The sequence below is a fragment of the Balearica regulorum genome, chromosome 34 (genome assembly GCF_011004875.1).
Source record: "Balearica regulorum gibbericeps isolate bBalReg1 chromosome 34, bBalReg1.pri, whole genome shotgun sequence".
NCBI classification, from domain to species: domain Eukaryota; kingdom Metazoa; phylum Chordata; class Aves; order Gruiformes; family Gruidae; genus Balearica; species Balearica regulorum.
In genome coordinates this window covers 1-26,642 of record NC_046217.1, presented here as the reverse complement: position 1 = coordinate 26,642, position 26,642 = coordinate 1, and the positions used below count along the sequence as shown (strand labels likewise).

At 60.7% G+C, this 26,642-nt stretch overlaps 3 protein-coding genes across 6 annotated transcripts; 1 reads left to right on the top strand and 2 right to left on the bottom strand.

Moving 5' to 3' along the window:
* The first annotated feature begins 497 nt into the window (after positions 1 to 497).
* Positions 498 to 15,787, top strand: SIPA1L3 (signal induced proliferation associated 1 like 3). The gene is made up of 22 exons (XM_075738542.1): positions 498 to 604; positions 3,356 to 3,430; positions 7,430 to 8,986; positions 9,264 to 9,394; positions 9,518 to 9,706; positions 9,799 to 9,973; positions 10,069 to 10,172; positions 10,316 to 10,473; positions 10,783 to 11,359; positions 11,517 to 11,791; positions 12,076 to 12,324; positions 12,456 to 12,605; positions 12,719 to 12,846; positions 12,960 to 13,069; positions 13,244 to 13,659; positions 13,784 to 13,960; positions 14,071 to 14,233; positions 14,314 to 14,506; positions 14,588 to 14,722; positions 14,866 to 14,986; positions 15,106 to 15,187; positions 15,284 to 15,787. Exons 3-22 carry the CDS (start codon positions 7,627 to 7,629, stop codon positions 15,431 to 15,433), a joined length of 5,043 nt encoding a protein of 1,680 aa, XP_075594657.1. The 5' UTR covers positions 498 to 604; positions 3,356 to 3,430; positions 7,430 to 7,626; the 3' UTR covers positions 15,434 to 15,787.
* A 1,431-nt stretch (positions 15,788 to 17,218) lies between these two features.
* DPF1 (double PHD fingers 1) lies at positions 17,219 to 23,542 on the bottom strand. 4 transcript variants are annotated; one of them, XM_075738544.1, is made up of 12 exons: positions 23,253 to 23,542; positions 21,880 to 22,040; positions 21,143 to 21,235; positions 20,932 to 21,059; positions 20,547 to 20,633; positions 20,321 to 20,399; positions 20,095 to 20,220; positions 19,181 to 19,231; positions 18,483 to 18,602; positions 17,724 to 17,836; positions 17,529 to 17,610; positions 17,219 to 17,426 (listed from the first exon to the last, which is right to left on the bottom strand). In XM_075738544.1, exons 1-12 carry the CDS (start codon positions 23,282 to 23,284, stop codon positions 17,356 to 17,358), a joined length of 1,143 nt encoding a protein of 380 aa, XP_075594659.1. In that variant the 5' UTR covers positions 23,285 to 23,542; the 3' UTR covers positions 17,219 to 17,355. The 4 variants fall into 4 exon arrangements, with proteins under 4 accessions (XP_075594659.1, XP_075594661.1, XP_075594658.1 ...); XM_075738546.1 differs by having other exon boundaries at positions 17,220 to 17,426; positions 20,547 to 20,636; positions 21,880 to 21,965; XM_075738543.1 differs by having other exon boundaries at positions 17,221 to 17,426; positions 20,547 to 20,636.
* Positions 23,543 to 25,595: 2,053 nt separating this feature from the next.
* On the bottom strand, positions 25,596 to 26,630 carry NUMBL (NUMB like endocytic adaptor protein). Its single transcript, XM_075738592.1, has 3 exons — positions 26,344 to 26,630; positions 26,103 to 26,241; positions 25,596 to 25,921 (listed from the first exon to the last, which is right to left on the bottom strand). The coding sequence occupies exons 1-3, from the start codon at positions 26,546 to 26,548 to the stop codon at positions 25,756 to 25,758; spliced, it is 510 nt and encodes a 169-aa protein (XP_075594707.1). The 5' UTR covers positions 26,549 to 26,630; the 3' UTR covers positions 25,596 to 25,755.
* Positions 26,631 to 26,642: the final 12 nt, after the last annotated feature.

Sequence of the window (26,642 nt, the reverse complement as noted above, 5' to 3'; positions counted from 1 at the left end):
ATATACCGTCTGCGTCGCGACCAATCAGACGCGAGCGTAGGCGGGGCCTCCCCGCCCCATCCTGCCCTTGTCGTATGCAAATAACCTTCCCTATCCGGCCCGCCGATTGGCCCCGCGGCCGCCGGCCCCGCCCAGAAGAACTGCCGGAGCGTGGCTTAGACGGGGAGGTGAAGGGGGCGGGTTACCGCCTTCCGATTGGCTGCGCGCCGCGTCCCAAACCCCTCTGATTGGTCCCTGAAGAGCTGGTATGTAAATAAGGGGTCCTCAGGAGGGCGCGCGGCAGCGGAGGTGGTCTCTGCGGGGTGGTGACGCCCCCCTTCCCCCGCATTTTGGGGGTGTCCCCTGCTCCACCGGGCCCTCCCACCGCCTCTCACAACAAACGGGGCTCCTGTCCCTTTAAGACGCCCCCCTGTTTCAGCCGAGCGGCAGTGCCCTCTGGCGGCGGGCAGGACGGCCCCACCCTCCAAGCCCCGCCCCGCCCCCCAGGCTCCGCCCCCGCGGCGTGCACTCCCCTCCCTCCCTCAGTCGCCGCGCGCGCGCCGGCTGCAGGCTGCCCTCGCGCCGCTCGCTGCCCCCCGATTGGCCCGTGCCCTCGCGCCGCCGGGTGAGAGACCCCCTCCCCCCCCCCCTTATTCCATGCGCCACCTCAGTCTCCCCCGGAGGTTCGGGGGAGACGGAGGGGGAGCGGGGTGCTGCCGACACCGCGTTTCTGTCAGGGCAGGCCCGGGCCTTGGCCTCGGCCTGGGCCTGGCTTTGGGCCTGGCGGGAGCGGCGGGAGGGTCCCAGGCAGCCTCCGGTTCCCCGTTTCCTTCTCCCCGCGGGCGGTGGTCGGTGTTGCCGGGAGTTGTAGTTCTCCGGTATCGCCTGGGGCCTGTTGGGAGCGGGGGCGGGGGGGGAAACTACAATTCCCAGCGGCCCCTGCACGGGCGGGGGGGGGAACTGGGGATTTGGGGGGATGGGGGGGGGTGTTTGGGAGGAGGGCTGTGGAAGCCAGTTGCCACTTGCAGGGGGGATGAAGACCTGACCTTGCTGCTGGGGGGGGCCCTGAGGGAAGAGCTGTGGAAGGGACTCCCCCTCCCCCCTGCCTTTTCTGCCAGCAGCCCCTTTTTTCGGGGGGGGTGGGTAATTTCTGTGCCCTGTGGTGGAGTCCCCCCTGCAATAGGAAAAGTGTTGATTTGGGGGGGCAGCAGTGCTGTGCAGGGTCGTGTCTGCACCCCCAGCAGTGAAACCCTTCTGGGGGGCAGATAATTGGGGGGGTTGTCACCCTGTTGTTGCCTCTCCACCCTTGCCCTGCACCCCCTCGTTGGGTTGTTCTCCAACTTCCCTCCCCTTTATTGATATTAAATATTATTTTCTTCCTCAGTGCTCGACGGGGAGGTTGTAGTAAAAGGGGCTGTGGCATCGTCGCTCTCGGCAGGTAGCTCCTTTGAAAACATCCCCTCCCTGTGAGTTGCGGGGGGGAAATGGAGTTTCTGGGGTGCAACAGGGTTCTGAAAGCTGAGAGAGAAGCTTGGGGGGGGCTCAAAAACACACATACACCCCCCCCAGGTGTTTTCAGAGCCACCTCCTCTGGGAGCAAATCGGTGCTGGCAACTTGGAGAGCACCGAGTGAAGGCAGCCCGCCTCTTTTTGAGGTTAAACCGTGGGGTTTTGGGTACGTTGCATGTCTGGTTTGGCTGCAAAATGCTGGTGACAGCGAGGGAGAACCTGGCAGTTGGGCTTTTTTTTGGGGGGGGTGTGGGGGTGTGTGTGACACGGTGTTTCCCACCAGGACTTGGTGGGTGTTTACAGATAATTATGAATTCAAGCCTTTGTTAAGGTTAAACTTAGTTCTGGCTCCCAAATACCCCTTTACAATATATTCCACTGAAATTATTTTCTTTAAAGGGGGGGAAACAACCGGAACCCCCCCAAAAAAACCCCCAGAGCCCTCCCCAAAAACCAGCCAGGGTTTGTCTGAATGCCCCCCCCCACCCACCCCCCCCACTCCAAGTGTGCCGAAGCGAAACTGCCACGGGATTATTCCCTTTGTCCCCAGTATAAATAGGATTTGTTTGAGCTGGTGGGGGGAACATACACAGATCTTGAAAAGTGGGATTTATTTTTCCTTGTTTAGTGTAAAAATGGGTTTATTTTGCTAGGTTTTGGTACAGGGGTGGGGGGAAACCTGCACAGGTGCCACGTCGGCAGGAGCTTCATCTTTGCCCGGTTCCGTTGGGGAAATAATAAAAAAATAAAACCCCTCCCCGAGCGTTGCGAAGCCTCCTCCTGCCGAGGTCATAACAGCAATTAAACGCAGTGAAATGATCGGGATATTATGCAAATGAGCCTGGAGCAGCGTTTAGGGGGGCCTGGAGTACCCCGAATTTCCAGACTGTGCTTTTGGTGCTGCAGTCCTGGTACCCGTTCCTAATTTTCACCGTGCTCCCCCTGAAAAAAAAAAAATAAGCTGCTGTGAAACCTTCCCGCAGGTTATCAAAGGCGTATTTTTATTTTCTTTTTAATTAAATCCCCGTCGTCAAACTTGCCTCGTCCTGACCTATTTGCAAGGCCGTGTCGGGGCTGTTGGCTAACGAGGCGCTGCTAATGAGGATATGCTGACGGGCTTCACTCGAGACCTGCATCCTCATCACCGCGCAAGGGGCCTTTATGGTCTATTTAGAAATCAGGAGGGGGGGTTCTAGGGTGACACCCCGCCTTCACCTTAATTTCACAGCTGAAAAGCCCAATTTTCCTTAATTTTTGGCAAGTAATGAGACCACTGTTACTCTCCACTCGCCAGCTCTGGGCTGCTTGGCTTTTTTTGAGGGGAGAAGATGGGCTTTTAGTTGTATTTTGCGGGGGGGGGGGCACAAGCCCAGCGTGGATATGGCTATGCTTCCCCGCCTGTTTTCTGCAGGTTGGTGCTTGCCACTCGGCTCGCTTTGCCTGCTGCTTTTATCTGTTTGTGTTTGCTTTTGGGGTTGTTTTTTTGGGTTGATTTATTGGGTTTTGGCTTTTTTTTTTTTAGCAGCTTATATTCTTGCTTAAAACCTCTGGCAGCGGTGCGGTTGCCACTCCTGTCTCCCTGCCCCTTCCCCACCTTCCAAATCGCCTCTTCGTTCCTCTTCCTTTTGGTTTTTAAGCTCCTTGGAGTGTTTTGGGTTTTTTTTTTTTTTTGAGGAGCAGAAATCCCAAATCCCTCGGAAAATTCCAATAATGGGGCGATGGTTGAGGCTCTCACGGAGTCACCTTGTTTTTAATGGCGTTCCGCGATTTGGGAATTCGCACAGGTCGATCGCACCGGTGCCAGCCCACCCCTTCCCTAGGCAAAACTTTAAACCATTTCTTTCTTTTATTTTTCCTTTTAATACAGAGTTCTTCCTCAAATTTGGACCCAGGGGACGCTGGGAACGCCGGAGGAGACTGCTCTTCCCCTCCCCGCCCTCCGGTAAGGAGCTTCACGCCCCTCCTCTTCGTCACGGCTGTTCCAACAGTTGGACGCTGAGCCCGGCCAGAAACCGTCGTCCCCTCCGGGCGAGGATTACAGCTCGCCCGACGTGTTTTTACAACAAGCCATAGCACAAAAACCAGATTTATCTCAGCAAAGGGGCCAAATCTGGGGGGATTTCACAGGGCGGGGCTGCATCTAACGAGCTCCCTCGTTCTGAATAATAATTTATTGAAATATCCTGGTGTTTTGGTCAATCCCATCCTCGGACTCTGCCATCCCAGGGTGAGATATCCGAGATCTCTGCCTTGGCACGTTTCCTCCGGAGCTCAGGCAAGTAGGAATTTGTCCGTATTTATGGCTATGCTGAAAAGGCCTTTCGTTTGATTAGCGTTAATTAAGTTGTCTTCATCAGATAAAGCATAGGGAGATGGATTCGCTCAGCAACGAGGGACTGGGTTTTATCACCTTTTCCCCCCTTTTCCTTTTTGTACTGAGAAAATGAATGGTGTTCTCATTGTCCGGTAATGGGGATTATTTGGCTTTAACCACCCCTTAATTAAGCACAAAGTTGCCAACCTCTTCACTTAATTACTTTACTAATTTCTTCTCCATCTTGGCCATCGGTTGGGTTTTAGTCTTGGCTTGTACCTGGAGCTGTATTTCGCTTGGGACAGGCATTGGGAAAGTCGGGGTGACCCCAACTCCTCCCTGACTAAACACCCCCCCCCCCGGTCGCTCCTGAAGCATCTTTTTGGGGCTGTTTCATCCCAAAACAGTCCCAGGATGATTTTTTTTTTTTGAATCCCAGAAAGCGTTGCAGGATATATGTCTCACTGTCAGCAGTGAGACCGTGCTGAGGAGGCGAGAAGGAGCCGGCAGTGAATTTTGGGGTGCTTTGGATCTAATGTTGAGGTCAGCCAGGAGGTAGAAAGGATCATATGGGTCATTACACTTTGATTTTTAATTGGAAATAGGCAGGGTTGGACTTTCTCCTCTGACTCAGGAAGGCATCTCGGTTAAGAAAGAGTTAAAAACTGTCACTTGATTTGTCAAAAGCCTGTGGTTAATAATTAAAACCTCTCTCCCTTCCCCCCCCCACCCCCCCTTCTCGTTAGCTGGGAAGGGCTGGGCCTTTTGCGTATTGCAGCTGCGACTCTGGAGCAGCAGGATTGGGCTCAAAAATGCTCATTTTGGGTTTCACTGGGTGAGCGGGGGGGGCTATTTAGGCTTTTTCCCTGATTTATTACCCCACATTACATCTGTGGGGCACAACAAAGCACCTGGACCATCGCTTATCCCCTGCACCGGGACCCCTTAGAAAGATTTGGGGACACGATTCTGCCCGGTGCTGGCAAACCTGGCACAGTGCTGCCGGTGTCGGTGCCACCAGGTTTCCCCGATGCGGCTAAAATAAAAAATTAACGCCCTGCAATTAATCTTTCAGGCTTGCTCTGCTTTCCCTCGGGGTGTAGAGGCTTGTGGGGGGAGTGGAAAGGATGCCGGGGGGGGTGTCTTTCCATATATTATCCTAAGAAGTAGGATGAGGTTCCCTCGTGGATTGATTCCTGCCAGAGCATGAGCCTGGCTAGGCAGATAACAGCATCATTCATTTAGGTTGCAGTGCTCCGACAACGTAAAAATTCGATATCGGATGCTGGAAATGAATAAATGGGGAATAGACGCCAGGAAAAACCTCATGAGATGCTAAACTGCTCTTTTTTTCCCTTAAAAATTAGCTCCGAAGCCATAAAGAATGGGAGGCAATGTATTTTTTCCTCAGCTGGTTCAGCAGCCTTGTGCAGCACTCAAGGAAGGGAATAGCCCCCTCTCAGTCCTCCCCGGATGCGCATTTATGCTCCTGCATCCCTTTTTTTTTGGGGGGGGAAGAGCATCCCAGGAATCCTGTGTCCTCGGTGCTTCATCTTCATCCTCCCTCTTCATCTCAGCGGCTGTTGGGAAGAGATTAAGCGAGATTATTTCAAGAGGGAGATTAAAACGGGAGGGGGTTTGGTGTTTTTTTTCTCTGTAGGAATAAATCAGCCGTGATGGAGCGATTCAGGGTGTCAGGGGCATCTTGGGGTGTAGGAATCGACACGTGATGGTCCCGGAACCCCCCTGGTTCAGCCTCTGCTTTCATTTAAATCCCTAAATCTGGTTATTCCTCACCTTTCCGCTGTATTTTAATCCAAACTTGCATAATTTGGAGGCTTACAGAAGGAAGGAGAGGGTCTTTCTCCTGCCAGACACATAGCTCGGAGTGGAATACGGATGGATTTAATTAATGACCCACTGATTTGCAGCCCGGGTGAGAGGCTTGTCACTGGAGGAGCGTCGAACACCGATTTTTGGGGTGGAAAGATCAGATTTTATTAATAACGGATGTATATTTTCAGCCGGGTGATACTGTGGTTTGGCGGAAGCACCGATGGTTTGTGAGGTTAATCCAAAACCTCCAAGTTTTCCAGATAACGCAGGGATTTAGAAATCCGTTCCGAAGATTGATTTTTTTTTTTTTTTTTTTTCCCCGATGGCTCTGGATCTGGATTGGGACAGTGGAATTTTGTCTCCAGCCCTTTCCCCAAATCAGGATGGGCTGAGGAGGAACTGGAAAAGCATCCTCCTCCTCCTCTTCCTCCCACCCCACTCCTGCCTGGCAAGGGGTAAATTTTTTCCTCGATTATTGCTGGCGAGACTTGGCTTTGCCAGCTGGGGACACTCCTCCAAGAAGATCTGCCTATGTACCTGATGCCCGCTCGTTAGGCTGCATTTAATTAAGGCTTTCAGGTATTGATTTAACATCCCCTCCCAACAGATGCGATCTTAGGCAGCTTGCGGTGTAATTAGTGGGGGATTAGGGGAGTGCCGGACAGGAGAGGAGGCTCGGCTGCCGTGCCGGGGTAGGTTAATGCCGAATGCAGACAGATTAACGGTTGTCGGTCCATCCCCAACCTGCCGGGGATGAGCTGCCTCAGGGCTCTGGGCTCATAAGATCCCAGTGGAAAAACCACAGCAGGGCTGGCAAACTGGGAACAACGGCCAAGGAGGAGGCTGAGGGGCACAACTTTGGCAATCTTTCTTCCCATGCCTCTCAGGCAGACCGACCTTGAGGAACAAAATACCTCCCATTGTATAAGGTGATCAGGTTCAAGACCACCTGAGGAACCTCAGGAGATACAAGTCTATGTAGTTCAAGGCCACTTGAGGAACCTCAGCGAACATATGGCTGGTTGGCAGGCAGTCACCAGCAGCGCTCCTCAGGGCTTGTTATATTGATCAACCATCTGGAGGCAGGAGTTGAAGGCATCAAGGTGCGAGGTGCTGTTGAGTCTCCTGAGGGACAAGATGCCTCCAGAGGGATCTAGATAGATTGGGGATGAAGGGATGGAAAGTGGAGAAGGACTTGGAGGATGAAAAGCCCAGAAAGCCAAGTGGATCCTGGGCTGCGGCAGAAGAAGCATGGCCAGCAGATTGAGGGAGGTGATGCTTCCTCTCTGCTGTGGTGAGATCCCAGCTGGATCGCTGCATGGAACTCTTGGAGCAGATCCGGAGGAGACCACAGAGATGATCAGAGGGCTGGAACACCTCTGCCAGGAGAGTTGGGGTTGTTCAGCCTGGAGGGGGCTCTGGGTAGATCTGGTGGCCTTTCAATGCTCATGGGGTTGGGGCCTGTTGTGATGGGATGAGGGGGAATGGTTTTGAGGTAAGAGAAGGGAGATTCAGACTAGATACAAAGAAAAGAAACCCTTATGCTGTGGCTGGTGAGATTGCCCAAAGAGGTGGTAGATGCTTCATCCCTGGAAGAGTTCAAGGTCTGGTTTAAGATGTCCCTGCCTATGGACTAGATGGACCTTAAATGGTCCCTTCCCACACAAAGCCATCCGGGATTCGAAGCGGAACCAGTCCTGTTGCTGGGGTGTCCCCATCAGCTCCCCCGAAATAATCCCACAGCATTTCCCTCTCGCCCCGCTAACCCTCTGCTCTTCCCCCTCGCTGCAGGATGGCCGGGGAGATGTGGCGACGTCCTACATGAGCACCGACACTGAGGAGAACCATGTGGCAGAAGCGTGGCCAAGCCGGGAGCTGTGGGATTTCGCTCGCCTGCAGCCAGACGGCAGTGACTGAAGCCATTCCGGCACAACGGTGGCAATGAGCGGCTCTGTCCCCCTGCCTCGGCTCGGCTCTGTTGCCGGACCATGAGCTCCCACCGCCCCCCACGGCATGACGGCGCCGATGCCGAGGGTTGCCTGCCGGCATTTTGGGCGCAAAATGGCAGCTTGCCGACGGTGGGGGGAGAACCTCCTCGCCTGGCCCCCACCACGCCAGCCGTGCCCAAAATGGGGGTGCGCGCCCGCATTGCCGACTGGCCCCCCAAGAGAGATGCTGCCAAGGATGTTGGTACAAGCCCGTGCCGGGAGGCAGCGGGCAGCCGGGATGCTGCATGCTGCCGGGGTTTTACCGGTGGGCAGCAGCCCCTCACCGGCGTTTCGGGCTTCAAAGCCCTTCACCGCTTGGCACGGCGGCGATCCAAGGATGTGGAATTTCAGGAAGGGTGGCCCCGTTCCCCAGCAAGGGGTTTGGCACCACTGCGGCACCGGAGCAGCAGCGAGGTTACACTGAGTGAGTGTGACCCAGAGGAGCCAGCAGAGCCACGGGGGACCAAGCTGGGAGGAGGTGCTGGGCTTTTCCGTGAGTACGGCAGCACCTCCTCTATCGACGTGCAAGGCATCTCGGAGCAGAGCTTCTTCGATATGCTCAACGAATTTCGGACCAAGAAACCAGATCGGCGAGCCGTGACGCCCGAGTGTCTCGGAGAGGCTGGTTTTCCTCCGGGATCGTATCCTGGGATCAAGACTGAGGGTAGGAACGGGCCCCGGGACGAACCGTCGGTGCTGTCCAAGGAGAAGCCCCGCAGGAGGTGTCCCAAAGGTGATGCTGGAGGTGAATCCATCTTCAAGAAGCTCCGGAGTGGCCGGAACGAGGGAGAGCCAGGAAAGGAGCTGGAGGAGCCACGGGCCCCCGAGCCAGGCAAGGCCTGGGTGTGCCAGAAGAGCTTCGCCCACTACGACGTGCAGAGCATGCTCTTCGACCTCAATGCCGTGGCCATCAACCGCGCTGTGGTAGCCCAACGGCGAAACACCACCACGGGTGCCTCGGCCGCTTCGGCCGCCACCATTCGTGCCAGCGGATTAGGGGGATCAGATTCAGCATTTGCCAGCACCGAAGACCTCAACTGTAAGGAGAACTTGGAACACGACGTGGGGGATAACACCAGCAATGAGCTTCTCCTCAGCTGCCCCCATTTCCGCAACGAGATCGGTGGCAGCGGCGAACGTAACGTCAGCTTCTCCAAAGCCTCGGTGGGATCTCCGGGGATGTTGACGGCCAAGGAGGGCTTCCCGGAACCCGTCCTTGACGTACGCCCCACCAATGCCGGTGTCTCGGTGCTGGAGGTCCCCAAAGAGCTACAGAGGAACCCCAACCGGCTCAAGCACTACAGCGTCGAGCATGTGGACCTCGGCGCTCGCTATTACCGGGACTATTTCCATGGCAAAGGTGGGGGTTACTGGAGGGATTTTTTTTGGGGGGGGTCTGCAGGCTTGTCCCATTGCTGCAAGAGCCTGGGGGACACCAATGCTGACGCTCATGTCCCCCATGGTGCTTGGGGGGGGGCGTGTGTACAGCCTGCTCTTAAAGCCCCCCAAAATTTTTCCTCCAAAGCAGGGTGAGGGTTGGAGCATCACCACGGTACCCCCAGCTCCATCCCTTTTACGGGGCTAGGCACAGTAATGCCTCCTCCCCATGCCACCTCCATCTCCGTTTTTCTCGGCAGAGCACTCAAACTATTTTGGGGTGGATGAAAAATTGGGCCCGGTGGCCGTCAGCATCAAACGAGAGAAGCTGGAGGACCACAAGGACCACGGCCCCCAGTACCAGTACAGGATCATCTTCCGGACCAGTGAGGTATGTTTGCCATGGAGGAGAAAGAGCGAAAACCAATTTGGAATGGGAAAACACCACGGCTGAGGGGCTGTGGGGTGCTTCATGGTCCTTCTTCCCCTTGATTTATTTTATTTTTTCCTGCAGCTCATCACCCTGCGCGGCTCCATCCTGGAGGACGCCACCCCCACTGCCACCAAGCATGGGACGGTCCGGGGGCTCCCGTTGAAGGATGCCCTGGAATACGTCGTTCCGGAGCTAAACATCCACTGCCTTCGCCTCGCTGTGAGCACCCCCAAAGTCACCGAGCAGCTTCTCAAGCTGGATGAACAAGGGGTGAGCGATGCGGGGGGGGACGCAGCGGGGGTCCCATCGGCTGCTGAACTGGGGGGGATCGTGGCTGACCCCCCCTTTCTTCCTCCCCGCAGCTCTGCCGGAGGCACAAGGTGGGCATCCTCTACTGCAAAGCTGGGCAGAGCTCGGAGGAGGAGATGTACAACAATGAGGATGCGGGACCCCCCTTTGAGGAGTTTCTCTCTCTCCTTGGGGAGAAGGTTTGCCTGAAAGCCTTCAGCAAATACGCGGCCCAGCTGGACACCAAGAGTGAGTGATGTGGGGTCCAGTTCCTGGTGAGGTGGGGGTGTATACGGACATGGGGACCCCCCCACCCATTTGACCGCCTGCCTTTCCCTCCGCAGCTGACTCCACTGGCACCCATTCCCTCTATACCACCTACCAGGACTACGAAATCATGTTCCACGTCTCCACCATGCTCCCCTACACCCCCAACAACCGGCAGCAGGTAACCCCCTGCCCCGGGGGTACCCCCTAGCTCCCCCCCAACTACAGATTGGGGGCTCTCCATCCCTTTCCTGCATGAGCAGCGCAGTTTGGGGACCATCTGTCCAGCCGGGGCTTGACCATCTCTCATGTTATTACTTCCAGCTGCTGAGGAAGAGACACATAGGGAACGATATCGTCACCATCATCTTCCAAGAACCTGGAGCTTTGCCTTTTACCCCCCAAAACATCCGTTCCCACTTCCAGCATGTCTTCATCATTGTCCGAGCCCACAACCCCTGTACCGATAACGTCTGTTATAGGTGAGCACCCGGCGGGGGGTTTTATTTGCTTCGCGTGAGGGCGGCACGGAGGTTTCTCCCGTGTTTCTGGCTTCTTTAAAGCAGACAATGCGTCAGAGTGGGGGTGTGTTTAGTTTTTTGAGAAAGACATTGAGGTGCTGGAGCATGGCCAAGGAAGAGCAACGAAGCCAGTAAAGATGCAAGGCTGAGGGACGTGGTTTAATGGTGGCCTGGGCAGCGTCAGGTGTTTCCCAACCCAAATAATTCCATAATTCTGTGGTTCTATCGATGCTGAGTGATCCTAACCTGTTCCCCTCTCTGTCCCCCAAGTGTGGCCGTCACCAGATCCAAAGACGTCCCACCCTTCGGACCCCCCATCCCCAATGGCATCACCTTCCGTAAATCTGACGTCTTCCGTGATTTCTTGCTGGCCAAGGTGATCAACGCGGAGAACGCCTCTCACAAATCGGACAAATTTCACACCATGGCCACGCGAACCCGACAGGAATACCTGAAGGATTTGGCCGAAAACTGTGTCACCAACACACCCATTGATTCCGCTGGGAAGTTTAACCTCATCTCCTTGGCTTCCAAAAAGAAGGAGAAGATGAAAGCCCGAGCAGGCGCCGAGCAGCACAGTGCAGGGGCCATTGCCTGGCGTGTTTCCGCTCAGGATTTCGCTCGGGGAGCAGAGATCTCTTGTGCTTTGGGTATCTCCAACGAATTTGTGGTCTTGCTTGACCTCAGCGCCAAGGAAGTGGTCTTCAACTGCTTCTGTGGGGACGTCATTGGCTGGACTGCTGACACTTCCACCGTCAAGATCTTCTACGGCCGAGGAGATCACATCTTCATCCGCGTGGCTGAAGGAGGCCCCGAGGACATCAAGGAGATCGTGCAGAGGCTGAAGGTGAGCCTCCAAAACAAACCTTTGTAGCCTCGACCCTCTCCCAGAGTTTGCGTAGGTCCTACTTAGACACAGAGGATGTTGGTTTTGGTGGTGGAGAGGATTTTGGGGGCTGCGAGCCCCCTCCCCACCATCCGTCCATCCTTTCCCTTGGCCCCAGGTGATGACAGACGGCTGTGAGACAGTGGACATGACCTTGAGGAGGAACGGGCTGGGTCAGCTGGGTTTTCACGTCAAGTACGACGGCACGGTGGCGGAGGTGGAGGATTATGGTTTTGCCTGGCAGGCTGGCCTGCGGCAGGGCAGTCGGCTGGTGGAGATCTGCAAGGTGGCGGTGGTGACGCTGACCCATGATCAGATGATTGATCTGCTGCGTACCTCTGTCACAGTCAAGGTTGTCATTATCCCGCCTCACGAGGATGGAGCCCCTCGCAGGTAGGTGGGGGCGGTCACCATCACCCTCCCCTCTGCAAGCCCGGTTTTCCAGGGCGTCCCGATTTTCCCCTGCACACAGCGAAGTTGGTGGCATCCACGTGCCGGGCAGGTAGGCGAGACTGCCAATGTAATTAATTAATTGTTAAACAGTAATTAAATAGCCAGGAAGGATGTTGCTTTACCGGGGAACAGGCTGGTTTTGGCTAAAGCCCTGCCAGGTGCTGGTGTTGGTGGCACCGGCCGGCTTTGTGTGCTGTAAGCGCCGATCTCCGCTGGCTTTGCAGGGGCTGGGCTGAGTCTTTAGAGCTGAACAACGCGGAGCCAAAGGGAGAGACGGAGAGTTTGCCTTCCGGCTACCGACCGCCATACCGGAGCAACGCCGGCTGGCAGTGGAGCGGCCCAGCATCGCACAACACAACCCCGGCGGGTAAATGGGCTGAACCGCTGCCCATCGGCCACGGGCAGGCGATTGGCCGGTTGGCCAAGCAGCCCACCGTATCCTATCGGGAACCGCAGCCCCTGCACAGCAAGAGGTGAGGGACGAGGATGAGGATGGGGACAAGGGCGGGATGGAGACAGGAACACGGCCCAACGGGCAGGAGCAGGCAGGAGCGATGACAACATCTTATTTCCTGCTTCTCCCTACATACATCCACGGAGCCAGGCCAGTCAGCTTTCCCGAAACCCCCCATCCCACCTCATCCTCGCCGGCAGGAGTGGAGAGGGCACAACCATACCGGCAGCCATCCGGCAGCTTTTCTGCGCCGGGTAGCACTGGGACAGCCTACGCTCGCTATAAACCCTCTCCAGAACGGTGGGTGACGGCTGCGGGCACCCTCTGGGGTCCCAAGGGTGCAAGTTCGGGAGAAACATTGGCATTTTGGGGTGACAGCTGAACCTGTCCCCCCCTCGCCTTTCCCTTTGCAGGTACGTGGCCTCGCAGCGGCCACCGTTGCCCTTCGAGCCGCATGCCGGCCATGACGGCCCCTCCAGCGGTGACTCCTCATCTGGGGGGCTCAGTAGCCATGAGAGCACCATGGAGCGGCACAAACCGGGTACGGGAAGGCGGGCGTAGCTCGGTGATGCCCTGCTGTTGCCACCCTGATGGACATATGGGGTGAAGGGCGGCCTCTGTGGTGACGCTGGCGGGTGGGTGGACTCGTTACAGAGCCCTTGTGGCATGTGCCAGCGCAGTCCAGGTTGCCGGGGAGTGGCGGGGGCAAGCGATCCAGTAGGCAGGAGCCGACAGGCAAGGACTCTCCCAACCGGCACTCCAAGGTGGGTCACCACTCGCTGCGGCACCCCCAGACCCTCAGAAGCTCCTCAGAGCAAGCCTGGAATTCCCCACGGAGACTTGGGGAGCGAGGGGCTTGCTAGTGGGACCCCCCCCTCCTTTTCCCATTTCGGGGAAGCCCAGACACCAGGGTGATGGGCAGGGTGCTGTCCTGGCAGGGTGACACTCAGTATTCGAGCCACTCCAGCAGCAACACGCTCTCCAGCAACGCCTCCAGCAGCCACAGTGACGAACGTTGGTTTGACGTTCCTGATCCCGTCGAAACTGAACCGGATCCACTATCCAAAGGCGGTTCCAGTGACAGTGGCATTGACACCGCACTCTACGCCTGCAGCCCTGGGGGTGCCGGTCCCAAACTCCCCCGCCCAGCGCCGCAGAGGGACAAGGTCCCCAAACCCCCACCGGTGTCTTATGCTGGTTTACAGGATGACGGCGGCCGTCCTGGTGACAAGAAGAGCGAACCGTCCCCCACTGTCAGCGCCGGCAGCCAGGGTAAAAGCTACCGGCACAAAGCGGGGACCCCTGGAGTCTCGGGGACCCCCGGTGGTAGCCCTGACCCCTTCAAGCAGCCTAGGTGAGTGGGTGTGTCCCCCCCCTCCATGGGTGCTGTGTCGCCAGGGAGGACCCCGTCTTTTAGGGGAGGGCAATACCTGCACCCCCTCTTCCCTGCGGTGAGCCTCGCTTGTCTTCTCCGGCAGCTCAAACTCACGGCCGGGCTACCCCGGCTACAAAACCCCTTCAACCGATGCCCCCCGGCCCCCCAACGCTTCCCAGCTCTCCGCTTCTGTCCCCAAATCCTTCTTCTCCAAGCAGACGGTCAGGAACAAACACGCTACAGGATGGAAACGCCCCGATGAACCCGCAGACCCCAAAAAGTAAGTGCTGGGGGGGGGGGTTGGGGGGGGGGTTGAAGGCTGTGGGCAGAGCCTTGGCGACCCCAAAAATCATCTCAGCGCATCCCCCCACCCCAATTTCTTTGCACCAGGCAGGTAGACGCAAACACCAAGAACGTTTTTGGGCAGCCGCGACTCCGGGCGTCATTGCGGGACCTTCGTTCCCCTCGCAAGAGTTACAAATCCACCATCGAGGATGATCTCAAAAAACTCATCATCATGGACAGCGCCGGCCCAGAGCCGGAGAGAGACGGGGTGAGCCGAGTTCTGTCCTGGGGGGGTCTCTCCTACTGCAGATGGGGGGGGTCACCATCTTTCTGCCCCTCCCCGCCCAGTCCCCTCAGAAAGGTCTCCAGCGAACGCTGTCAGATGAAAGCTTATGTGGCGGGCGCCGGGATGCCAGTTACGTTGCTGGCGCAGCGTCCCTGGACACCGACGTTCTTTTCGGCAATGCCTACCCTTCCAGCACCCTGCCCAGCCGCCGGCAGCACCCGCCTGCCACCAACGGTAGCCTTCCTGAGAAGAAATGTGAGTGGGGAAAAATGGGGTAACGGGGTTTTTAGGGCGTGGGTGTCTTGCTCATCCTGATGTCACCTCTTGTCACCTCAGCCACCATCTCTGCCTCTGAGCTGTCCCTGGACAAGCCTCCCCTGCGCCGGATCGATCCCGGAATGATGCCGTTGCCAGATACGGCGGCCGGGCTGGAGTGGTCCAGCCTGGTGAACGCCGCCAAAGCCTACGAAGGTAGGGCTGTGTGTCGTGTGTGTCCCTCCCCCCACCCCCCCAAAAAAAGCCTATGTGTCCCTCCCATCCCCTTTTTTTGGGGTGCAAGGCTTCTTCCTGCATCCCCATGGGAATTTGGGGGGGGGGGGCGATTGCCTTTGCAGTGCAGCGAGCCGTCTCCCTCTTCTCCCTCACCGACTCGGCGCTGAGCCCTGACCCCCCCGCACCCCCTGAGAGGCAGCCGACGCCACGGGGGACGCACACGCCGTTCCCTGGGGACCCCAGGTATGGGATGGGGGGGCTGACACACACACAATACATCTTGGGGCTGCCCCTGGGGAGGGGGGACACATTGGGCGCTCCCCAAACAGCATCCGTTTGTGTCCCTGTCCCCCCCCAAATAGCCAGGCCCCCCCTCTGGACCTGCCAGGGAAGGTGTCCCAGCTGGAAGCTATGCTGAAACAGCTCCACAGCGACCTGCAGAAGGTAAAAGTGGGATTCAGGGAGGCCTGTGTGTCCCCCTGCAAAGTTATGCTGAGCAGTGGGGGTGTCATTTTGTTGTGTGTGTCCCCCCCTCCCCAGGAGAAGCAGGACAAGGTGGTGCTCCAGGCAGAGGTGGCCAACCTGCGGCAGAACAACCGCCGGCTGCAGGAGGAATCTCACTCAGCCGCGCGGCAGCTGCGGCGCTTTGCCCGCATCTTCTCTGGTGCCGTTGAGAAGGAAGAGCTGTGAGCGAGGGAAAAAAAAAAAAGGGGGGGGGGGGCCTGGGGACACTGACACCCCTCCCCCAGGACACTGACACCCCCCCCAGGGCTGCTGGACTGTCCCTATGGGACCAGGAGCAGCCTGATGGGGCTGAGGGCTTCCATATGGGGCTGAGACCCTCCATATGGGGCTGGGACCATCCCTGTAAGGACTGGGAGCATCCATAGGGGACCATGAGCATCCCTATAGGGGCTGAGGGCCTCCATATGGGGCCAGACCCATCCCTGTAGGGCCCTGAGCCTCTATAGGTAGCTGAGAGCATCCTTGTAGGGACTGGGAGCGTCCATATGGGACCCATAGGAACTGAGGGCCTCCATATGGGGCTGGCACCATGAGCATCCATACTGGGACCATGAGCATCCCTATAGGGTCAAGAGCCTCCATACAGGGCCAGGACCCTCCCTATAGGGCCAGAAGCAGCCCTGTAGGGCCAGGAGCCTCTATATGGGACTGAGAGTATCCATACAGGGCTGGGACCATCCTTATAGGCCCAGGAGCATCCAGGTGGGGCTGACAACCTCCCTATAGCGATTAAGAGCCTCTGTATGGGGCCATGAGCATCCATATAGGGGTCCAGGGCCTCCATACATGCCCAGGAGCCACCCCTATACAGCTGAGAGCAGCTGGGGGGTGGGTGTGTGTGAGTTAACTACAAAGGCAATAAGGGGGTGAGGGGTGTGTCCCCTGCCCCCCCCAGCCCCCTTTTTTTGGGTGCAAACTAATTAATAATAATAATAATATAATAATTAAGAAGAATCTTCCAGGAGAGTTTGAGGTGTTAACAAGGAACCTAACGAGCACTTTCCAGAAAAAAAAAAACAAAACCCTAAATTATTTTCTAGAGGAAACAATGCCCGGAGTGGCTCAGGAAGGGTAAACCCACCCCCCTCATGCCCTGCCTAAACTCCTTTCCTACCCCCCCGCCTCTCCCCCCCCCCCCCCCAATCTTCTTTATAAAACACTATATTTGTATAAATCGCACCGTTTCTAACCTTATTTTTGCCTTTTTTCTACCCATTTTCTGCACTGCGGGAAGGGTGTGGGGGGGTGCCCACAAAAGCCGCACTGTGAACCCCGTGGGGACCCCTCCAAACTGGAAGGGGGGGGCACCGCGAGCATGCCCCCCCCCTTTGTGTATATGGGAGCATGTATATTATTTTATACGGACCCTATTGTCTTATTTAATGTGTGTGTCCCCAAATACTTTTTGCTAATAGGAATAAAACCGCTGCCCCCCCCCCCTCCACCAGGCTGTGTTTTGTAGCTTGAATTGGGGCCGGAAAGGTAATGAAAGGGGAGGGGGCACAAGATAGGGACTCCCCCTTCATTTTGGGGTGATGGGTGCCCCCCCCCTCGCTTTGGGGGGTGGGGGGGCATAGAGACGAGGCGGGGGGGTGACTCTGCCCATGGTTTAATGCACAGACACTCAAAGCACACACCGACAACAACACGATGGGGGGGGGGGCCACGGTTTTTTGAGGGGGAGAGGCACGCTGCAACACGTGTGGGGTGCTGCCCCCCCCCCCCCCCCCCGTTTTGCCTCTTCCTGTCCCCCCTCCCCTTTGCACCAGGAACAACAGAAACCCACCACATGGAGCAGCTCAGCGCCGGGGGGGGCCCTCACTGCTTCCCCCCCCAATTAAAATAAATACCCCACCTTGGGGGGGGGAAGGGGGTGCCCCCCCATTTTCACATCATGCAATGTGTTGCCCCCCCCCCCCCTTTGCCCCCCCCTTCCCCCTTCTTCCCCCCCACACCCCCCCCCCCCGGTTCCATTATGGCTTTCGGCAGGATTTGGGCATGGGGGGGGGAATTGGAGGGGGGGCGCTGGGGGGGGGATTTTGGGGTGCGGGGGGGGGGGTCCAGCCGCCCCCGCGCCCCCCCCTCCCCTAAGTGAGGGTGATGTAGGCTGACGCCTTCTCCTTCAGCTGCCGGAGACAGAGGTGACAACTCCAGCTGCCTGCAGGGACGCAATGGGGGGGGTGTGTGAGTTGGGGCACCCCCCCACATGTCTAGCACCCCCCTCCCCCCGTGTCGTCCCCCCTGTACCCCAAAACCTCACCTTCAGGGGGCTCTGCCATGGGGGGGCTCAGGCAATACATGTGGTACCCCCGGTCACAGTCGTCGCAGAAGAGCAATTGGTCCTGGGTGGGGGGGGGGAGAGAGACGATGTAAAAAGGGGGTGGGTGGGTGTGTCAGTGATTTTTGGGGTACAGGGGAGTCGGGGGGGTCGCGGGGGGGGGGGGATGTCCTGTACGTCGTTCTCGGAGGTGCCACAGAGGCTGCAGGACTTGCACTCGATGCACTGCCAGCGGTAGGTGCGCACGGCCGCTGTCATGTTGACAGTGAACTGCAGGCAGGAGGGGTGGCCTGGGGGGGGCAGAAAGCCGGGGGGGTCAGTGGGTCAGGGCACCCCCCCGCCACATGCGCGTGAGAGCGTGCGCAGGCACGTGGGAGTGTGCACGAGGACGAATGAGTGTGCACGGCCGTGTGTGAGCATGCACGAGTGTATATTAGTGTGCATGGGGGTGTGCGTGTGAGCCCGTGTAAGTGTTCACAGGTGTTTGTGAGCATGCGTAAGGATGTATGAGTGTGTGTAGGGGTGTGTGAGCACGGGTGAGCATGCACATGTATTGGCACATGTGAGCATGCACGAGCGTGCACAGATGCGTGTGAGCATGTATGAGTGTGCATGGGCACGTGTGACATCATGCACGAGTGTACACAGGCGTCTGTGAGCATGCACGAGCCTGGTTTTGACTGTGCATGAGTGTGTGAGTGTGCACAAGCACGCATGAGCAGGCGTGAACATGTGTGACCACATGAGCATGCACGAGTCGTGTTTTTCGCGCGGACCTCAAACACGCGTTTTTGAACACCCGCAAGCACATTTGCGAGCCAGCTTTTGTTGTGGGTTTTTTTTGTTTGTTTGTTTGGGGTTTTTTGTTGTTTTTTTTTTTCCTGAGCAGGCCCGAGCGCTCATGAGTGTGCCCGAGCGTGCGCGAGCGTGCAGTACCGGCGCGTCCACAGTCGGCGCAGGAGATGAGCTCCTCAGGGCAGCCGGTTTTCTTCGCGCCGCCTAGACAGAAATCACAGTAACCGTTTGGGGCCACCGGCCCCTCGGGGGCTGCACGAGCTGAAAGGCAGCAGAGAGACCCCCGTCAGCGGGCAGGAGGGCAGGCAGGGTGGGCAGGAGGGTGGGCAGGGCAGGTAGGATGGTGAGCAAGGCAGGAGGGCAGGCAGGAGGGCGGGCAGGGCAGGCAGGAGGGCAGGCAAGGCAGGATGGCAGACAGGACGGTGGGCAGGAGAGCAGGCAGGAGGATGGGCAGGGCAGCAGTGCAGGCAGAATGGTGGGCAGGATGGTGGGCAAGGCAGGATGGCAGGTGTGAGGGTGGGCAGGGCAGGCAGGAGGGTGGGCAGGACAGGCGGGGTGCAGGCAGGGCAGGCAGGAGTGCAGGCAGGGCTGCAGACAGGCCACCAGCCTCCCCCTGCAGAACCAGCCCCCCCACACACCCAGTTTCCGCAGAGGCACCCTGAGATTGCCCCATGGCTGCACCCCAAATCAGCAGCGACCCAACCCACTGCTGCAAGTCCCCCTCAATGTGGGGCTCGGGGGGCTTGCAGCAACGAGGAGAGGGCTGGCAGCAATGGCGGGGGGCAGACACTGGGGGGGCGGGGGGGGGGGGCTCGGGGAGGGTTGGGGGAGGGGGTTACCTGTGTTCCTGCGCTGGTTTTCGGGGACCCAGTTCAATTCTTTGTAAAACTCTGGGGGGGCAAAGGAAGAAAAAAGGATGAAGCCCCCCCCCCCCCACCACCCCCCCGCCCTCCCCCCCCAGCTCCCCCCCACCCCCCGAGGCATCCGGAGTGGGTGAGGGGGACCTAGGTAGCCGGGGTGCCCCCCCCCACCCCCGCCGCACCCATGGCTCTTTGTGTGCGATGCTGCACAGCGCACAGTTGTCATGGAAACCGACTGGTGATGGGGAGCCAGCGGCGGGGGGGGGGGGGGGGGGCTGTGCGCTCAGTGTCCCCCCCTGCCTCTGATCTCCCCACACACCCCAGGACCCCCAGATGGGGTCAAGACACACCCCCCCCCTCCTCCCAGAGGCAGAGGATCCCTCAACATCCCTGAGACCCCCAAATGGGGTCAAGACACACCCCCCTGACCCCTCCTCACAGGGGTAGCCCCCCCCCCCCAGGCCTCCCCCTCCCCCAAAGGCCCGAGACCCCCCGGAATTGGGTGGGGACTCCCCAGGGTGGAGTGGGGACCCTCTAGAACCCCTGGGACAGCGTTGGGACCCCCAGGTTTGGGTGGGGACACCCCCCACCCCCCACCCCCCCCCCCCTCAGGACAGGGATAGGGACACCACACACACACCCCCCCCCAGGACCCCTGGGGCAGGGGCCCCCCAGGATGGGGTGGAGACACACACACACACACCCTCCCAGGGTGGAGTGGGGACCCTCTTAGAACCCCTGGGACAGGGTTGGGACCTCCAGGATGGGGTGGAGACCGCCCCCCCCCCTCAGGACACAGACACCACCCCCCCCCAGGAGGGGGATGGGGACCCCCCCAGGACAGGGATCCCCCCCAGGAGGGTGTTGGGGACACCCCCCCACCCCCCGCTCACGCTTGTGGTGGTTCCTGCGGGGTAGGGGCAGCCGCTCGCCGTGGTCCTCCCCCTCCTCCTCGGCCAAATGCGTGTGGGTGTAATGGTAGCTCAGCCCCGGGCGGTTCTTGTAGCGCTTCCCACAGACTGAGGGGGCACACGGACACGGGTGGGGGGGTGTGTCAGCCCCCCCCGCCCCCAAAACCTTATTTGTGTGTTCTCCCCACCCCCAGCTTGTCCCACTCACTGTCACACACGTAGGGTTTGTCCCGGTCCTCCAGCGCGGTGGGATCCTGCCTCTTCCGCATGGCCCCGATGCCGTACGCCTTGGGGGGGGGATGGCATTGGGGGGGGGGGGGGGGGGGGTGGGGGGGGTGTGGGGGGGTGTGGTGTCACACACCCACATGGGGTTGCTGGGGAGTGTGTGTGTCCCCTCCTTGGTGTCCCCCCCTTTGTGCCCCCCCAGGTCCTACCTTGCCCTTGGCTTTATTTTTACGACGGGGGGTGTCATCCTCCAACTCGTCACCCTCCGCTTCATGGGAGAATTCGCCCGGTGGTTGCTTCTACGAGAGGCTGGGTCAGGGACAGATGGACAGAAGGACGGACAGACAGACAGACAGACTGATGGGACACCACCCCCCCCCCCCCCCCCCCCCCCCAGACATACACCACCCACTTCCCTTGCAGGTGAGGCTGGAGACAGACAGAGCCAGATATATGAGGGGTAGGATGGACAGTTGGGATGGTCAGAGAGATGCATGGATGGGTGGATGGGCGGACACAGGGATGGGTTGGTGAGGCCAGGGATGGCCAGACAGACAGAAGGCTGGCCAGGGACAGACAGCCAGCCGGCCATACCGGGCACTCCAGCACAGCCTCCTCCTCCTTCAACTCAACCTTCTTGTCCCCGGGTTCGGCGCAGAGCAGCGCCTCCAGCACCGGCCCCTCAGGGAGCCCCCCCTCTTTCTTCAGAGGCGCCTCGCAGTCTGGGAGGGGGGACAGGGAAGGAAAGGGGGTGTCAGGGTGGGGGGGCCACTTGGGGAATCCCCCCCAATCCCATCACACTCACAGGGCCGCAGCCGCGGGTCCTCCAGGATGTTGAGCCGCCGTTTCTTGCGCCAGCAGCGTGCTGGGTAGGTGTAGATCTGCCCGGGGGCCAGGCCTGGGGAACCCCTGTGTCGCCAGGGGGACCCCCCACCCCTGGACCAACACCCCCCCCGACCTTGACCCTGACCCCAGCCTCTGACCCCCAAACCCAGCTCTGATCTCTCCCCCACCCCCCGTCAGACCCTGACCTTGAACCTGACCCCCAACCCCAGACCCCAATACTAGACACACTCCCACACACAACCTTGGACCCCCAGCCCGACCCTGACCTTGAACCCCACCCAGGCCCTGAACCCAGCCCCACACCCTGCCCTAGACCCCAGACCCCCACCTGGACCCCAGACCCAGCACCGGGACATCCCTGGGGTGCAGGGGGGGCCAGTGGCCATGGGTGCAGGGGGAGCACAGTGGGTGCAGGAGGGTGGCCGTGGGTGCAGGGGGTAGTGGCTGCAGGACATGGGTGCAGGGGGACATTGGCCATGGGTGCAGGGGGACATGGTGGGTGCAGGGGGACACAATGGTGTGCACGGGGACACAGGCCATGGGTGCACGGGGACACAGGCCATGGGTGTAGGGGGACCTGGTGGCTGCAGGGGGCTATAACAGGTGCACGGGTCGATGACCCCGGGGGTGCCGGAGAATGCCCGCTTTGCCAGCAATGGGTGCCCCGTGGCGCCGGGTGGGTGGGTGGGGTCTCACCCGGTCCACGGTGGGTTTTCTCCATCCAGATGTAACAGTTGTTCTGGGCGACACCAGTCTGGGAGTCGAGGAAGGGCAGGCGCATGCTGCGCTCAGCGCAGAGCCGCGCGTTGTAGCTGCGGCAGTGCTCCAGCGCCTCGCGGTAGAACTCCTCCCCAAGGCTGTGGGGCGCGGCGTCAAGGTGGGGATCCCCACCCCAAATAACACCACCCCCCTCCCCCACCCACCCACGATGGGGTCGGGGTGGCAGGGCAGACCCCCCCGCCACCCACCCACAGCATCACATACCCGCTGTGGGGCAGCAGGGTGGACACCTTCCCCCCCCCCCCAATCTCTGGGGACCCCCCTCCCTCACCTCCAGGGACACCACCCCACCCCCCCACCCCTCTGGGGACCCCTCAAATCCCCCCTGGAGCATCACAGCCCCATTAGAGGGAGGGGGCGACCTCAGGGATGGTCCCTCAGGGATGGTCCCTGCTGTGTCCCCCCCCAACCCCCCCCCCCCAAGATTGTCGGGTGGGAGAAACGGGGCCGGTACCGGAGTACCGGGGGGTGGGGGGTGGGGGGACACGGGACAAGTGCATGAGGCACCGGTGCCAGCGGGGGGCGCCGGGTCCCGGACGCCGCCTGGGTCCCCGTCCCGGGTGGGGAGGACACGGGGGGGGGGGGGGCACGGAGCAGGGGGGCGGGGTTCGGCCCGGCCGGGTCCCTTCCCGCCCCCAGCACCGGACGGACAGTGGGGTCGGGGGCGGCCACCGGGACCGGGACCCTCCCTGCCGGTACCGGGGCTCCATCCCCGCCAGAGCCGGTGGAGCGGGGTCCCTCCCGGTGGGGCCCTCCTTGCCGGTACTGAGGGTTCCATCCCCGGTGGGTCGATCCCCGCCGGTACCGAGGGATCTGTTCCCGGTGGGTCCCTCCCGCCGGTACCGGAGGCTCCATCCCCGCCGGAGCCGGGGAGGGGACCCTCCCGGTGGGTTCCTCCCCGCCGGTACCGGCGGTTCCATCCCCGCGGGGCCGTGGGTCCGTCCCAGTGGATCCCTCCCCGCCGGAGCCAGGGATCCCTCCCGGTGGGTCCGTCCCCGCCAGTACCGGCCGCTCCATCCCCGCGGGGCCGTGGGTCCCTCCCGGTGGGTCCCTCCCCGCCCGTACCGGTGGCTCCATCCCCGGTGAGTCCCTCGCCACCGGTACCGGGAGCTCCCCAGGCCGGGGGGACGGGGGGGGTACCTCCCGGTGGGTCCCTCCCCGCCGGTACCAGGGGCTCCATCCCCGGTGGGTCACTCCCCGCCGCTACCGGGGGCTCCATCCCCGGTGGGTCCCTCCCCGCCGGTACCGGGGGGTATCGGGGGCTCCCGTGGCGGGGGGGGGGCACTCACCATTTGAGGGGCTTGTGCAGCGCCGTGGCCATTTTGCGCCGCCGGGGCCGCTCCGCCGCTCGGGCACGGGGAGGGGGCGGCGGGGTTCAGCCCCGGTTTTCCTCCGCTCCCCCCTCCCAACCCCCCCCCCCCCCGGGTCCGACTCCGGATCGCTCCCGGGACCCCCCACCCACCGGGGAGGGTCCCGGTCCCGGTGTCCCCCCCTTCCCCTCCCCGCCCGGTCCCGGTGCCCCCCCACCCGGTCCCCGCCGGTACCGGGCGGGTGGGGAGGGCGGGGGGGGGGGCGCTGGGGGGGGGGTGCGGGAGGGACTACATCTCCCGGCATGCCACGCCCCGCCCCCCGCCGCCTCTCATTGGACTGAGGGGCTGTCACTCAGTTCGGGAGAGGGGCCTCACCGGCTGCACCCACATTGCAACGGCCTGGAGGGGGGGGGACACCCAGTCGTGACCCCCACACCCCACCACTGACACGTCTGGGGGGGTTGGGCATACGAGCCCACCCGGGACACGCCGGGGGGGGGGAAGTGTCTGAGGGCGGGCCACTCCCTGTACCACCGCGACGGGGACACGCGTGACACGGGGACACGGTGACACCCCCCCACCCCCGGTGCCACCGCAGCCTGGCCGCTGGGACACGCGGGGAAACGGGACCGTAACGCCCGGCCTCGCCCCGCGCACACACGCGTGCAAACACGCGTGCACAACTTTTCACCCGTATACACCCACATCGTCCGCTCGTGGCACGCACGGACACGCTGGGAACGTGCATTTCCCCCCCCCCCCCCCAAGCCGTCCGGTGCTAACTCACGCTCCCCGTGGGCCCTGCAGCGCCGTGTCCGTGTCCCCCCGGGGGGACACCCCCCCCCCCCCCCCGAGACCCCCTATAGCTCCCCCCCCCCCGCCATGGCCACCCGGGTGGGTCCCCTGAACTGGCCAGGACCCCCCCCCCAGGCCGGGACACACCCACACCCCCCCCCTCAGATCCCCCCAGACACCCTCAGGACCTCCCCCCTCCCTGACTCCCACAGACCCTCCTTAGACCCCCCCATAATTCCCCAAGCCCCCCCCCGCCCCCCTATAGGTGCCCCCAGAGGCCCCGCCCCCCCCCAAATCCTCACAGACCAGCCCACGGTGGGACACTGACACCGGGGAAGGGGAAACTGAGGCACGACGGGTCGCTGGGGGCGGGTCCGCCCCGCAGCAGCGGCCCCTTTAAGAGGCGGCCGGGTTCCCGCCGGTTGCCATGGCAACGGCCGGTGCTCCAGTTCCTTATGCAAGATAAGGCGAGAAATGCAGCTAGATATATATAGAGATCTATAGATTTTATAGCCATAGGTGTGCAGGGGTGTGCACACACGTGTGTGACAGCCCCGGCCCCTCCTCCACTCCTCAGTACAAAAAAAACGGGGGGGGGGGGAAGGGGAAATTAAAAAAAAAAACCAAACCCCCCCCAAAAAAACCTCCTCGCACGAGGATCTTGCATGAGTGCTCTGCACGTCTCGGGCACCTTGCACGCTTGGGGCTGGGCTGTGTGTGTCTTGCACAATGACGTGCAGAGACTCCTGTAGGCCTTGCACGAGGGCCTGGTGTGCCTCCCGCGAAGGTTCCAGGCACCTTGCACAAGGGCTCTGCACACCTTGCAGGAGGGCCTTGCACAAGGCTCCGCACGCCTTGCGCGAGGGCCTCGCACGTGGGTTCCAGCCACTTTGCACGAGTGCCTTGCACAAGGGCCCTGCACACCTCACACGAGGGCCTTGCACACTTGGCACCCGTCCCCCTGCACGTCTTGCACGAGGCTCTGCATGCCTCGCGCGAGGGCCTTGCAGGAGTAGGGGGGGCTGCCCACCCCCTCACTGGGGCGGGGAAATTTTTATATATATTATATTAAATTAGAGAAAAATACAAAAATCTGCTTAAGTTAAAAATTAAAAAAAAAAAAAAGATAATTGGGGGAGGGGATGACACCCCCCCATCCCTCTCCCCATCTGCAGCTGCCCAAAAGTGGTGGTGGTGGGGGCGGGAACATGGGGGGTTCCCCCCTCAGACTCAACTGGGGACCCCTAAACTCAACGGGAGGGGAATTGGGACCCCCCCCAGCCTTGCACAGGGGTACTCCCCCCCCCTGCAGCTGGGGACCCCCAAAATTTGTGGGTGTGTTTCCATGTGCGTCCCCCCATCCCCTCAGAGCTCAATCTCGAAGGTTTTCTGGAGGTCCCCAGCAAAGGGGTTGGGGGGCTGGGGGGGGCCCTTGGCCCCCAGAGCCGCCCATTGCACCTCAAAAGGGTCCGGGGCAGTTTCAGGGGGACCAGAGGGGCGGGGGGGGGGCAATAACCCTGGGGGGGAGAAGGAGGGATTTGTTTTTTGGGGAGGGGGAAGGGGGGGACCAGCAGCGCAGAAGATATTGGCCACCATTTGGGAGGGGGTGATGCCCACCACGGGAACAGCAGGGGGGTAGAGCCCCCCCGAAATATGGGGGGGCAGGAAAATAGCCGGGGGGGGCCCCTCATAACCCAAGGGCTGAGGGAGGGGGGGGGGCGCCACACCCCCCCCTCCTTGCTGTTGTGCCATGGCCGCCTTGGAGACCTCCTCCAGCCAGCGCTCGGCCTCCGAGGGGGTGCGGCGATGTCGGGGGGGCCCCGGTGCCCCCCCCTCCACCCACGACGCCGGGCCTGTGGGGAGGAAAAGGAGGGATGAAGGGCTGGGGGACACACACACAGAGGAGCCCCCCCCCCCCAACAAGCAGAGACCCTGAAATACAGGGGGGTGATGGGGGGAGGGATGCAGGAGCCCCCCCCCATACAAACAGAGGGGTGCGAGGACCCCAAAATCGGGGGGATGGGGGAGTGTTACCTGCGAGGCCCCCCTCGGCGGGGGGGGGTGGGGGCGCCGTCGGGGTCCCCAGCGGTTGGGGGGGGGCAGGCGAAGGAGGCGTCAATCTGACTGCAGAGATCGTTGATGCCGTCGGGGGGGCTCGATTCCACCTCAGGCACTACAAAACGGGGGAGAAAACCCACAGAGTGACAAATTAAAACCCCCTTCCCCAAAGCTTCACACACCCCCACACACACACCTGCCCCCACAAACCCCTCACCGGGGCCTCGGGCCTGGCTGCCGTCCCGGCGCTGGAGGGTGGAGGGCAGCTCGTTCAGCCGCAGCGAGAGCTGTCGTTTGAAGGGGGAATTTTGCCGGCTGAGGCTTGGGAACCCCCGGAAAGAACCTTGACGAACCAACTGCTCCAGGGGCGCATGCCGGCGGGGGATGGCGCTTTGGGACCCCCCCCCGGCACCCCCATCCATCGGCGACGCCGCAACGGCCGGAGCCGGTGAGGTACTACTGGGCTGCACCGGGACAGGGGGTTCGACGGGTGGAATCTCATCTGGAGGGAGAAGT

Bases quoted from the DNA above. Each gene is read 5' to 3' on its own strand.
- DPF1 (XM_075738543.1), bottom strand. From the start codon at position 23,284: ATGGCCACGGCGCTGCACAAGCCCCTCAAATG. The intron at 21,236-21,879 runs GTGAGACCCCAC...GGGGTTCCCCAG, and splicing joins GAAAACCCACCGTGGACCGG to GCCTGGCCCCCGGGCAGATC. The intron at 21,060-21,142 runs GTGAGTGTGATG...CCCCCCTCCCAG, and splicing joins GGACCCGCGGCTGCGGCCCT to ACTGCGAGGCGCCTCTGAAG.
- SIPA1L3 (XM_075738542.1), top strand. From the start codon at position 7,627: ATGAGCTCCCACCGCCCCCCACGGCATGACGGCGCCGATGCCGAGGGT. The intron at 12,606-12,718 runs GTGGGTGACGGC...TTCCCTTTGCAG, and splicing joins TATAAACCCTCTCCAGAACG to GTACGTGGCCTCGCAGCGGC. The intron at 13,070-13,243 runs GTGGGTCACCAC...CTGTCCTGGCAG, and splicing joins CTCCCAACCGGCACTCCAAG to GGTGACACTCAGTATTCGAG.
- NUMBL (XM_075738592.1), bottom strand. From the start codon at position 26,548: ATGGATGGGGGTGCCGGGGGGGGGTCCCAAAGCGCCATCCCCCGCCGG. The intron at 26,242-26,343 runs GTGAGGGGTTTG...CCCGTTTTGTAG, and splicing joins CAGCCAGGCCCGAGGCCCCG to TGCCTGAGGTGGAATCGAGC. The intron at 25,922-26,102 runs GTAACACTCCCC...TCCTCCCCACAG, and splicing joins CGCCGAGGGGGGCCTCGCAG to GCCCGGCGTCGTGGGTGGAG.